Source organism: Lepidochelys kempii, chromosome 1 (assembly GCF_965140265.1).
Source record: "Lepidochelys kempii isolate rLepKem1 chromosome 1, rLepKem1.hap2, whole genome shotgun sequence".
NCBI classification, from domain to species: Eukaryota; Metazoa; Chordata; order Testudines; family Cheloniidae; genus Lepidochelys; species Lepidochelys kempii.
In genome coordinates, this window is record NC_133256.1 from 62,621,401 (window position 1) to 62,633,879 (window position 12,479).

Sequence of the window (12,479 nt, forward strand, 5' to 3'; positions counted from 1 at the left end):
TTCAGGGTACCTGTCAGCAAGTATGTCTGTAACAATACAGACACACACACAAAATTTCCCCCAGGAGTAGAAAGTTTAAAGAAACTCTTGTGACAACCCAGTTCCTGCTTCTCTGCCCCTCTCCCCTCCCAGCCCAGACACTCACACCCCTTTCCCCTCCCGCCCCTCAGAGCCCAGCCATGGGCCCCCTCCCCGACCCAGACACTCTCACCGCCCCCCAAGAGGCCAGCTGCGCCCCCTCCCCTCCCCACCCCTCCGGTCCAGACATTCACAGACCCTACGCCCCCCAGATCTTCGGGATCCAGAGGGAGAAACAGCCAGTGCCACCGCTTCCTTCCTTCAGGTCATGCTGGGAACTGCAGCTGCTAGGAACCCTCCTTTCCTTCCCCCTGGCCTTATCTTCTATTTGTGAACTGGGATCTGCTGGTTCCTGTGGCCCCTAGTGGCGGCCAACATCTCTGCAGCCCATTTCTGTAGGGCAGTGTTTCCCAAAGTGTGGTATGCGTCCCCTGGTGGTACGTGAAAGGGTTTCAAGGGGTACACGGCAGAATTTTTTATTTTACTTTATCATAGGTTTTTTTTAGCAGCAGAAAACAGTTCACTAAAATTTAATATATAAGAATGGTATATATTTGTACAGTAGAAATGCACACCGGTTTACATTGTAATTATTATGATAACACGTTCAGTAACATCTAATAGCACAGCAGAGCCGACGCAAACCACGTGTGCGCATTACCACGGCTCGGGCAATACACTTGCATTTGTGGCATGCGCAGAAGTCATACTGACGGATAAAAGCGAATAACTACTCGTAGTAATCTAAAGATCGTAGCAAGTACATACTTGGTGTGTATTAATATACAAAATTTCTGTTTTTGTTAAACCCATTTACAATGGATAGCTGGCTAAAAATGGGAAGTTTGAAGCGTACAAAAGAAAATTATGAAGGAAATACGAATGTTAGTGATAATTATACTGGAAAATGCAGTGATAATGCTACATCAGACAATTGTGACAACAAAATTTGTGAACCGTCTGTAAGTTTATTGAACGTATCAGCTGTAAATAAAATGAAAAAAGCCTGCAAATATGTTGAAGAATATCTTAAACTGGGATTTTCGTGGACTGGTGATGAGGTAGAGCCTGTTCCACTATGTGTGATTTGTTACTAGACTCTCACAAATGAAAGTATGAAACCATTCAATTTAAAACGCCATTTTGATAGCAAACAAAGAATACGAGGGAAAACCTGTAGAATTCTTCGAAAATAGGCGCAAAGATCTCCAAAAGTCCCAGCAAACAATTTGTAATGTGATGGGAGGTGAAAATATGAAAGCTTTGGCAGCTTTATATCGTGTGGCATACTTAATTGCAAAGTCCGGAGCTGCTGAAGTGATTGGCGAGACATTAGTAAAACCTGCAGCCAAATTAATGGTGCAAGTGATGATTGGAGACAAGGCTAGCAAAGCTATAGGTTGTGTCCCCCTCTCAAGTAACCCTGTTCATCCTAGAATCACAGATATGGTCGAAAACATGAATTATTGTCAAAAGTACAAAAGAGTCACTACTATGCACTGCAAGTGGATGAATCCACTGATATTGTGAATTTAGCTAATCTGTTGTTGTTGTTTGTCGGATACGAACTGAATAATGAAGTCCATGATGTTTTGTGCTGCCAACCTATGCCAACACATATAACTGGAGAAGCTATTTTTAAAGTTATTGATGACTTTATCAAAAACAATGACTTGAATTGGAGTCGTTGTGTTGGAATAAGCACGGATGGCACCAGAGCCATGATTGGTTCGAAAAAAGGAGCTGTTGCACGTGTTCGAGGTGTTGCGTCAGAAGCAAAATCGACTCATTACATTCACAGGGAAGCACTCGCCACCCAGAACATGCAGGCAGATCTAAAGCAAGTACTGGATGAAGCTGTGAAAATAATCAATTTTGTGAAAGTCTGCCCTCTGAACACCTGGCTGTTTTCTCAGCTTTTTGATGAGATGGGCAGTGATTACACACAACTCCTATTTCACACTGAAGTGCACTGGCTTTCGTGTGGAAAAGTTCTGAATCGCCTGCTTGAGCTGCGAGAAGAACTGCAAGTTTTTTAGATGAAACGTTTAACCTGCGAAACCGTATACCCGACTGGAAATGGCTATGCAAACTAGCATATATTGCAGATATCTTTGCTCATTTAAACAACCTCAATCTATCTTTGCAAGGGAAACTCATGTCCATATTCCATGTTCAAGACAAAGTGAATGCCATGGTCACAAAATTGAAATTGTGGCATAAACGTCTTAGTCGTCATGAACTGGATTCCTTTCCATCTCTTCATGATTTAGTAATAAACTCGACTAACGAACTTGATAACGATGTGTTGCAAATCATGAAGCAGCATTTGGAAAGCTTGCGGACAGATCTTTGTAGGTATTTCCTTGAACAGGATGGCATCTTTGAATGGATAAGGAACCCTTTTATCATCAATGTTCAAACATTGCCAAATAACCTCTCTGCTTCAGAAGAACAGCTCTTGGAGCTGGCTTCAGATAGCTTCCTGAAAACAAAATTTGAGCAAGATACACTGACGTCATTTTGGTTGGGGGTTAGCTCTGAATATCCAGCTCTATCGGACAAAGCTGTCAAGTATCTTCTGCCTTTTCCGACCTCGTATTTGTGCGAGATTGGATTCTGTGCGCTGGTGGGCATCAAAACAAAAAAAACAAAATTGTCTTTATTGACATGGAGCCCCATCTTTGTCTTAAGATCACAAACATCGACCCAGATATCGCTGCAATAGTGTCTGGTCAAAAGCAGTTCCATCCCTCACACTGAATAGTTTGGTTTGTACTGAAAATTTTTCAATACTTAAAGAGTAACTATTAAAACTAGTGCTTTCTTGACTAACCTAACCAAACCAACGTATTTTAATTTCAGAATGACACACATTCACTTTTTTATATACACACACACACACACACACACACACACTGTTCTGCCAGACTGTTGATTCGCTTCTATTATTTTAATTATTTATAGTACTTTCTATATGTAATTATTATTTCTATTAAAATCTTTTGTTTCAACTGCATGTAATATAATTTTGTATTTATTTCTAATATTCATTTAATCCAGAATGAAACGAATTAGGGGTGTGTTATAAAAATGTGGCTACCAAACCCCTCACCCCAATTATCTTCACCGGAGAAGGCGTATGCCAGTAAGACAAGTGTCTCAAAAGGGGTACACAGCTGCTGTAAATTTAGGAAACACTGCTTAGGGAAAAAGGGAAATTCTGTGTGCCCAACATTAATTTCTCAAAATTTTGCATTGCACAGTAGTGCAGAATTCCCCCGTCAGTAGCTGTAGCAGATTTGAGTGGTGAAAATATTGTAAGATAATTTCTGTACTTCAATAGCATGACTTTCTGCATAAACTGAGAAAACTAATACTAAACACTCTTCATTTAAGATGTGAAAACGGAGCTCAGGAATCTAACTGTAGCATTAAGCCCAAGCTACTTGTTCACTTAGGCAATGCCTTTAGTGTTTCTAGAATAGAGTAATGTACTTTACATTAAAAAAACATGACTGCTTATTTGTAGGATCTCTGCCATACTTTTGAAGGTGTGAGATTATGGCTAAATGTTTAGCTGGGACTGAATTGTCACTTTGCCTTTTAGATCTTTAGTTTAAGATACGTAACTGGAATAATGCAATTCTTAAGAGACTAACATGCAAAATTGACTTCCTACAGATGCTGTTGCAGATGCAAAGAAGTCCCTAGAACTCAATCCCAATAATGCCAGAGCTTTTCTCAGGAAAGGGTATGTAACCATTTAAGAAGCCACAGGCAGAAAGTTTCCATTTTCCATTTTTGAAAAATATTGTACTCATTCTAGCACTACTACAGTTTGCATCAGATTGCGGTCTCAATTGCCCTTTTATAGAAGGCAGACTAAATAAATTAATGTGGTGAGGGTCAGTCTCGAGGAGTGGGTGGGGGGAGCATTCATAGCTTTAATCATTTGGATCTTTATAAGAGGGCTGTTGGACAATGGCATTTTAAACAGTTTTAATCGAAGATTCTGGTGATTCACTGTGAAGTATCTGTAATAGAGCTCTTGTATTATTAGACAATGTGCCAAATTCCCCCACATTTCTACCTTTACAATGTTATTCTGTTCTTAGCATCCCAGTTAATTGTAACTTATAAATTACAGTTGTAGCAAATTTGTAGCTTTTGTTTATTAACAGCGAATTTAATAAGTCATGTACTACTTTTCCATCCAGATACAGTGTAAAGTAAAATATACTGTGCTTAGCGGAAGTGTGAATTCGATTGGAAACATAACTACTGTGCCCTTGTTTTTCCTGTGTGCATGTCAGGATAAGTGAATACCATAGCAAAAACTATGCTTCTGCTCTAGAGTCTTTCAAAGAAGGACAGAAATTGGACAGTAAGTATTGAAACTACACTTCTTTTTGCACACTAATCAGTAAATATTTAAAAGGTTTTATATGAGGCTCAGGTTAAATTGAAGAACAAGATTTTCAGAAGTGACTTAGGTGCTGCAACTTTTGTATACCCAGCTAGACTCGTATGAAACAGGCGTAACTTTTGGGAAGCACAGAGCACCCCCTCACTTAAAAATCAAGCCCTTTTAAATCATCTAGAATTGGCCACAAAATATCAGTAGTCACTTCTAAAAATGTAAGCCCATGTGTTTCAGTTCCCTATGGGTTAAATGAGGATATTTCCCTGCTTCAGACATACGTTGCGGATAAATTCAGGTGTTTGAGGTGATCTGGTATTATGGTGATGAGCATCATGGAAAAGCCTACAAATAGACTGAATTCCTCTTATACAAGGTGAAGTTGTAAACTAAGTAAAACACAACTTTGTCTGCACAGTTTCTTGGAATTTACACAACTCCAGATATATGTCTGAGCTCATAAACTATGTTTGTGACTCTCTTACCTTAGATTATACTGAAAACTACAGAAGAGTGTTTAATATCTCCTGTTTTTTTTCATCTCTTAACTTACTTTTTGGTTGGGCTAAGAGCCTAGTTTTCTGTCATATGGAGTTACTAATACATTAATCTCTGGATTCCTGAACTCTTAAATCGGTGAAGTATGGAGCTTTTGAAAAACTGGCCTTTTCTTCAACTTTTTTTTTTTTTTTTTTTTTTTTTTTTTTTTTTTTTGCATCTTGCTAAATTTTCAGCCTCCAGTGACTTTCTGTGGCAAGGAATTCCATAATCTAATTATGCACTGGGAGAAAAAATGTTTTCTTTGTCAGTTTTGACTTTTCTACCTTTCAGTTTCATTCAGTGTTTCCTTGTTTTATGAGATAGGGAGAACAGAAATTCCCAATCTACTTTCTGTATGCCATTCATTATTTTTATAGACTTTCATTGTGTCCCCTCTTATTTATCTTCTCTGTACAGTAACCCATTCCAATCTTTGCAATCTCTCTTCTTATGAGAGTTTTTCCATGTCCTTGATTTTTCCTGTTGCCCTTCTCTGAACTCCTTCTACTTAATTGTGCAATATTCTTTTTGAGATGGGTGATCATTACTGTGCACAGCCTTCCCGATAGCATTGCAGCATATAAAGGTATTATATTCTCCATTCCATTCTTATGAATTCAAACTTTTTGACTGCAGTGGCATATTGAGCAGGGGTCTTCATTGATCTGGTCACAATAATGCCCAGGTCCCTTTCCTGATCAGATTGTTAATTTAGAACCCCCTAAGGTGTATGAGTAGTTTAAATTTTTTTCTCCGGCATGCGTTACTTTGAATTTACAGATATTAAATTTAATTTGCCATCATGTTGCCTAGCTTCACCTGGCTTGTTTAGGTGTCTCTGAAGTTCCCTCACAGTCTTCTCTGATCCTTGCTAATCTAAATAGCAAAATTTGCAGATGTCAGAGTTATCTCACTAGTCCCCTCCTTTCCCCCCCCCTTCTCTCACCCTGTAACGGCTTAACTTTTTTTTTAGTTTATTCATGTGAGACTAGGGACCTTGTCAAAGGCCTTTTGGAAACCAGTCTAAAATAAACTGTAAACCTGTTCTCCTTTACTCTCTACTTTATTGACTAGTGAGATGCTATTTTCTGTTGCAGAAATTATGCTGGTTAGGTCTTGTCTCATATAACACCTTCCAGGTATGTTGTATTTTGGATAATAGTTTTAACCAGTTTGCCTGGTACAGATGTAAGGCTTACTGGTCTGTAATTCTCCAGTTTACCCCTTAAGACTTTTTTAAAATAGAGGTACAGCATTTATATCACTCTTGTTCCAGAGGGCTGGTTTATAGTTAAATTTCATACTTTTGTTAGCACAGCTCTTTCAGAACTTTAATGTGTATAGCATCTGGGTGTAGTGACTTATTTCTCTCTTAAATTATCAGTTTCTTCTAGCATCTCTTTTTAATCTTTGATAATACCTCATTTATTTCAAGAGAAGAGCAGGGCCAAGATTGGAATCTCCCCAACACCCTTTGAAGTGAAGACTGATGCAAAACAGTCATTTAGCTTCTCAGCAATGACCTTATCTTCCTTAATTGCTTCCTTTAATCCTCTGTAATATAGCAGATCCTCCAGTTCTTTCACAGGCTTCCTGCTCATGATGTACTTACTGATATACTTACAGAATCTCTTTATTCCTTACACCTTTTGCAAATATGATTTACTTTGTAAGCATATGTATTATTCAAACACAAAATGTGCACACTGTCCTAAAAGAATACACTTGAGTCCCTGGCTTACTAGGTAGGTCTGCCAGTCTTTTGGATTTTCCCTTAAATGATGATTTTCTTTTCATTCTCTATAGAGTTTCTTCAAAACCAATCAGGTTATGCTAAGATCACACTTGATATTAATCTGACTGGAAGTGAGTGCAAGTCCCTTTTAAAATTGATGAGATTTTGAATTTAGCTGTCTTGGCTTCTGTGATTTTTGTATTTGCACCATTTTCGACCTTTTTCATGCAGCTAACTGATACAACCTCCTTTGCAAACAGACTTGTTTTAGAAATCTGGATCTTCAATTTTAAATGTGAGAAAAGAAGGAAGAAACTCAGTATTATGGTCCATCCACTTCTGAGCTGAATGATGTTTCAAAATGAAAGATTATAATCATGAAGCTCAATGGCTCAACCTGCAGGCGTTACTGTACGTTTCAGTGGTGTCATGAAAATGTCTTGCTTGTAGGCTCCACATTATGTTGTTTCATCTCAACAGACAAAGTTTTGTTTAACGGTGGACTTGATTTTCAATTAATTGGGTTTTTTCAGCCTTTGGTGAGATGATCATAAATTCTGTTTTGTTGTCGCTATCAACTCTTGACAGTATTTGTTTTACTTAATTATGATCTTTATTCTATTGAGTTACTTATATTCCAACCACTTCAACTCTAGGCAAGTGGTCTTACAGTAGTAATATAAATTAATCACCTATTTGCAAATTTCACCTTTACTAAAATCATAAAGACTAATCATGTAGTATATTCAACCATGTAAAGACAGAAAAATATTAGTCAGCTTTATATAGAATTGTGTCATAGGATGCCCTGCCACCTTCAAGATGTTGCTAGATTCTAGCAAACAAAGCCCCATTAAGATCTTGAATATGCTAGAAAGGGTTTGCCAGTGTAGCTATGCTGGCAAACACTCCGAGAAGAGACACATCTTATACCAGCAAAACCCAGTTTCCTGAATAAGATAAGCTATGTCTATGCTAGGGCTTTTGCTGGTATAACTATGTCAATTACGGTTGTGATTTTGTTTTTTTACGCTCCTAAGTGACCTAGCTATGCTGGCAAAACTGTTAAGTGAAGACCAGGCCTAGTAATCCACAGCTGCACCCCAGTCCCTACTTGCTAATCACCAGTGACTTCATCCAGTAATTTGGGGCTTCTAGCAAATTCTCTCCCTATCTTATTGTTGCTTAATAGAGAGCTAGAATCTTGATTTCTCTTCCCTCTTAACTTTCTAATACAACTAGAAACCCCTAGAAAAACACATTAAATTGTGGGTCATCTGTAAACTTTTCTTCACAATTTTGGAGTACCCTCAAATAGAGTGGCTTTTCTGTACTTGTTCAAGTGGAATGCATGTGGATGAGTATTTGAGGAGATCATTCTAAGAACAGAGGAGAGATGTTTACCATCTTTGGGAACAGTTAAATGGAAGTGGTGAAGAAGCCTGAGAGCTGAATACTAGATTTGGGTCAGTTCAAACTTAATTTAACTTGCTAACTGAACTACTAGTTAGTTCTAAGTGTATTAACATCCAGCCCAACAAAGCTGGGGAGTTAGTTATGTAATTAAACACTAATATCAAACATAGTATAATTGGTTTGAAGGAGTCCTGACACTTAATATCTAGCCTTCTATATTTAAGAATCAAAACAAAACAGTTCCATTGTTGCAAGTCTGCCCTTTATGCATCCTCATGACAAGTAATAGTACCCATTTTTAGAGTAGTAGATTTGAGATAGTGAAATGTTGTATATTCAATCTCTTCTAGATGTGGATACTTCTTTTACTATTTGGATTAAAAGATGCGAAGAAACACTAAACAGTAAGAGTGGCTTCATTTATTTTGTACTTGTTTTGATATTTGCCATGCTTTTAAACATTTTTTTTCAAAATCTGAAATCTTTATAGCACTTGTCTTTGTTTACAATAAACTACTAGGTGCTCCAATTGTTTCTGTGAGGACTTTTTTTGCTTAACTTTTATAAATGTTTCTTTAGATTTTTGAAGGAAAAAATCCATGTGAGAATTAGTCATGCAGATGGGAAAAGTACCTATTTCAAGTTCAGACTTCAAGAACAAAAATCCAGATATTTCAGAAACTTTCATAGTTTTAATACAAATCCTGTGTTGGTAAATCTGCCAATGAACATAATCTTAAATAAATCCAATTTATATTAGGAGCCACACAGTTTTGACTCCTGTTGCCCTTGTGTAGAAGTACATGGAGACGAACTTAATGTAAGAGCTCTGTAGTGATGTTGGAGCATGTCTTGCGCTCTGTACCCCAAAATAGAAGCTTGCAAGATTGATAAGTGCGGCACTGGAAAAAAACAATGGAGAGTTAGAGATTTGGGCCTCCAGTTCTCTGAAGGCTGTTTCCTTCATCAAAAGAACCATTCTCATCCATCTAGCTGTGACACCATGATAAAGTAGCAATAGCCATGCTCCTACTAGTTGCTGGGACCAGCTTTGATCTGGAGTAGTAATGTAGTGTTCAGTGTGAGAGCACTGTCTGAAGCAGTGGTCAACTTTTTACTAATTCTTTGTGTGGGTTGACCAGTCTAACAGAGCATGCAACTTAGTGCAGCTTTTCCCGCACTTTGGCACAGCTTACTTTTCCTAAGTTGCCCAGGGGCTTCATATATGTGTTGCCTGTGGATATGAAGGAGTAGCTCATAAGTCTACTTTCTCCTCCACTGTGACTTTATCTGCAGACTTACTCCCTTCATGGTGTGCACTGGGAAAGAAAGATCAGTGGGGGCAGTATAAGTTGATATTAATTTAACAACAAACAGCAGAGGAACATAACTCTTTTTGTCGGTCTGGTACTTATCCTTTATAGGGCCCTACCAAATTCACGGTCCATTTTGGTCATTTTCCTGGTCATAGGATTTTAAAAATCGTAAATTTTATGATTTCAGCTATTTAAATCTGAAATTTCACTGTGTTGTAATTCTAGCGGTCCTGACCCAAAAAGGAGTTGTGGGGTGGCCACAAGGTAGGTGAGATTGCGGTACTGCTACTCTTACTTCTGCACTGTTGCTGGTGGTGGTGCTGTCTTCAGAGCTGGGCAGCTGCAGAGTGGCAGCTGCTGGCTGGGAACCTAGCTCTGAAGGCAGAGCCACCGCCAGCAGCAACGCAGAAGTAAGGATGGCATGCTATGGTATTGCCACCCTTACTTCTGCACTTCTGCTGACAGGTGCTGCCTTCTGAGCTGGGCGCCTGGCCAATAGCTGCTGCTCTCCAGCCGCCCAGCTTTGAAGTCAGCGCAGAAAAAGGGTGGCAATACGGCAACTTCCCTAAAATAATTCTGTGGACACCCCCCAACCCCCCGCAACTCCCTTTTGGGTCAGGACCCCCAATTTGAGAAATGCTGGTCTCCTCCTTGAAATCTGTATAGTATAGGTAAAAGCTCACACAAAAGACCAGATTTCATGGAGGGGAGACCACCTTTAACGGTTCATGATGCGTTTTTCATAGGCATGAATTTGGTAGGGCCCTATTTATATCATATAAAGATGGCCTCAAGATTTTTCAGTGGTTTCTTTCTTTTGCTGAAGAAATAACAAGAATATCAAGTCTTGGCTGTCTTGATTTTGCTGGAGGAACACTTTGGACTGTGGTTGGAGTTTTTTTCCATTCTCGAAGGGGAGAGGATGTCATGTCATATACCACACCAAGCTTTTCTTCCAAGTATTGAGCTTGTTCTTGTCCCTGTTTTACTCAATCTGCTTAAACACCTTTCTCCCCTCTCAGCTGTTCATGTTATAGTCATCTTGTGATGTCATTTTACCGATTCTCCAGAGGATTTTCTAGCAAAATTAGAATTCAAAACATGGTATTTTTAATGTTAGTAAAGCAGAGTTCTTTAAAACAATCTTTGAGGCACCCTCGTGCATTATAAAGAAGCAAAAAGCAGTGATTTTTTTGCTTTGCTATTCACTTCTTGAAAGAGGGACTAACCTTAAATATCTCTAAATTAGAATTTCTGGCAAAAAAAAATTTGTAAGGTTTGTATGGAAAAAATTCTCATAGTATGGTATTGCACAGTTAAGGTTGCCCAAATAATTTTAACTCTTCGTTGGTTAAACGTCATCACTCTCTTCTGTGAAACTAGAGTCCTTATCAGAATTATCTTACAAACTTGAGCATGAATGTCTAGGGTATGGATAACAAGGTACCAACTATTGTAAAAGATCTTAAACCAAAGCTTTATGTGCTGATTTGCCAAAGCCATCATGTCATAACAGAAGTTTGTTACATCTTCACTTGTTAGGAACTACTGATCAGAAGATGCAATCATTCTGTTAATCAGAACATACTTTTTGTTGCAGTTGTCCTTTCGCATGACTTTTGAAATTGAACACTTGAAATTAAATCCGTAGATACAAATAGTGTTATGATACAAATACAGAATCTTTCTGAATAATTGAAGAAAGTTGAAAGAAGCAAATCTACCTTGTAAATTAAACATGTTGCTCTTTTCTGAAAAATGCAACTTGTTTTTGTCCCTACAGAAGGATCACAGACTGAAATGGTAAGGCTTTTTCTTAACATACTTGCGGCTTACTCTTAATTGTGGCACTAAACAAGAGCATGTTTTGAGACTTTTCTTAGTTGCTTCATATTAACAGGCTCTAAAACTAACTAACTTAAGCCTTCCTACTGTATAGCATTTTTTGTGGGGGGGGGTTAACTTTAGCCTAAAGTCCTGCTCTTTGTTGATGTCAGGCTTATGGAGGCTCTTACAAAGGATTAAACGAGCACACAGTTCTAGCAGTTATATCAATGTGCATACGTTTTATAATAAAGCAAGTCTAATTTTTTCCTTTGGACAATGGATGATTAATCTTGCAAGTTTAATCAATTCCACTTAAGCATTCTAATTGCTTTTAATTGTAATTTATTAAGTGCCTTAAAAGTGCATGAACTGTTACTTAAGCAGATTTTTATTCTGCTGATGCTCTAGTTCATTTTTCAGTTGCCTCTTCCTACTGTGCACCATGGTAAAACCTTTGAACTTGTGTCTCTAGAAACAGTATCAATAGTATCTGGCATTGGAAACTTATGTTGGTCCTTGAGACTGTTGCTCTCAAACTAGTCCCAACTTATGCATATTGAAAACAGGTACTATGTGGAAAGTCTGACAAGAGTAGTGTTATACAGAAGGACGGTGGCCTTGTGGTTAAAAGGAAAAGATTGGAAGTAAAGAACTCTGGGTTACATTCCCAGCTCTACTGTAGATTTCCTTTGTGATTTTAGGTTACCCATTTAACCATTGTCTCTTTCGTTAGCTGCAAAATGGATGTAATACTTACTGCCTGAGAAGATGGCTGAACTGAGAAGTTGAATTACTATTTATAAAGCACTTTGACTTCAGCACATTCCAGTTGTTTGTTTTCTGCTGGTTCCTACATAAATGGTTATGGGACTAATCAGGAGATTTGTTTTCAAAATGTTTGTTTAACTTAGTTAATCCACTGTGCATCAAGAGGAGAAAAAGGCAATTTAGTTGTTAATGTACAATGTGTGTATATAATGTTATGAATGTTTCTTTGAAAAGTACATCATGATACAGTGACTATACTAATTTAACTTTTTAATGTCTTTCAAATGTCATATGCCACAATCAGACTACACAACAGCAAACTCAGCCATCAAAAATCAAGTAAGTCTTTTTTAGCTTTATTACACTTTACATAATT

General features: G+C 38.0%; 1 protein-coding gene across 1 annotated transcript in view; it reads left to right on the forward strand.

The window, feature by feature from the left end:
• Positions 1–12,479, forward strand: part of SUGT1 (SGT1 homolog, MIS12 kinetochore complex assembly cochaperone) — a 49,834-nt gene that overhangs the window by 7,469 nt on the left and 29,886 nt on the right. Inside the window, exons 4-8 of the mRNA XM_073346032.1 lie at positions 3,763–3,832; positions 4,395–4,465; positions 8,543–8,596; positions 11,292–11,311; positions 12,408–12,442. Of these exons, the coding sequence (XP_073202133.1) occupies positions 3,763–3,832; positions 4,395–4,465; positions 8,543–8,596; positions 11,292–11,311; positions 12,408–12,442 (250 nt within the window). The remainder of the gene's footprint in view (positions 1–3,762; positions 3,833–4,394; positions 4,466–8,542; positions 8,597–11,291; positions 11,312–12,407; positions 12,443–12,479) is intronic.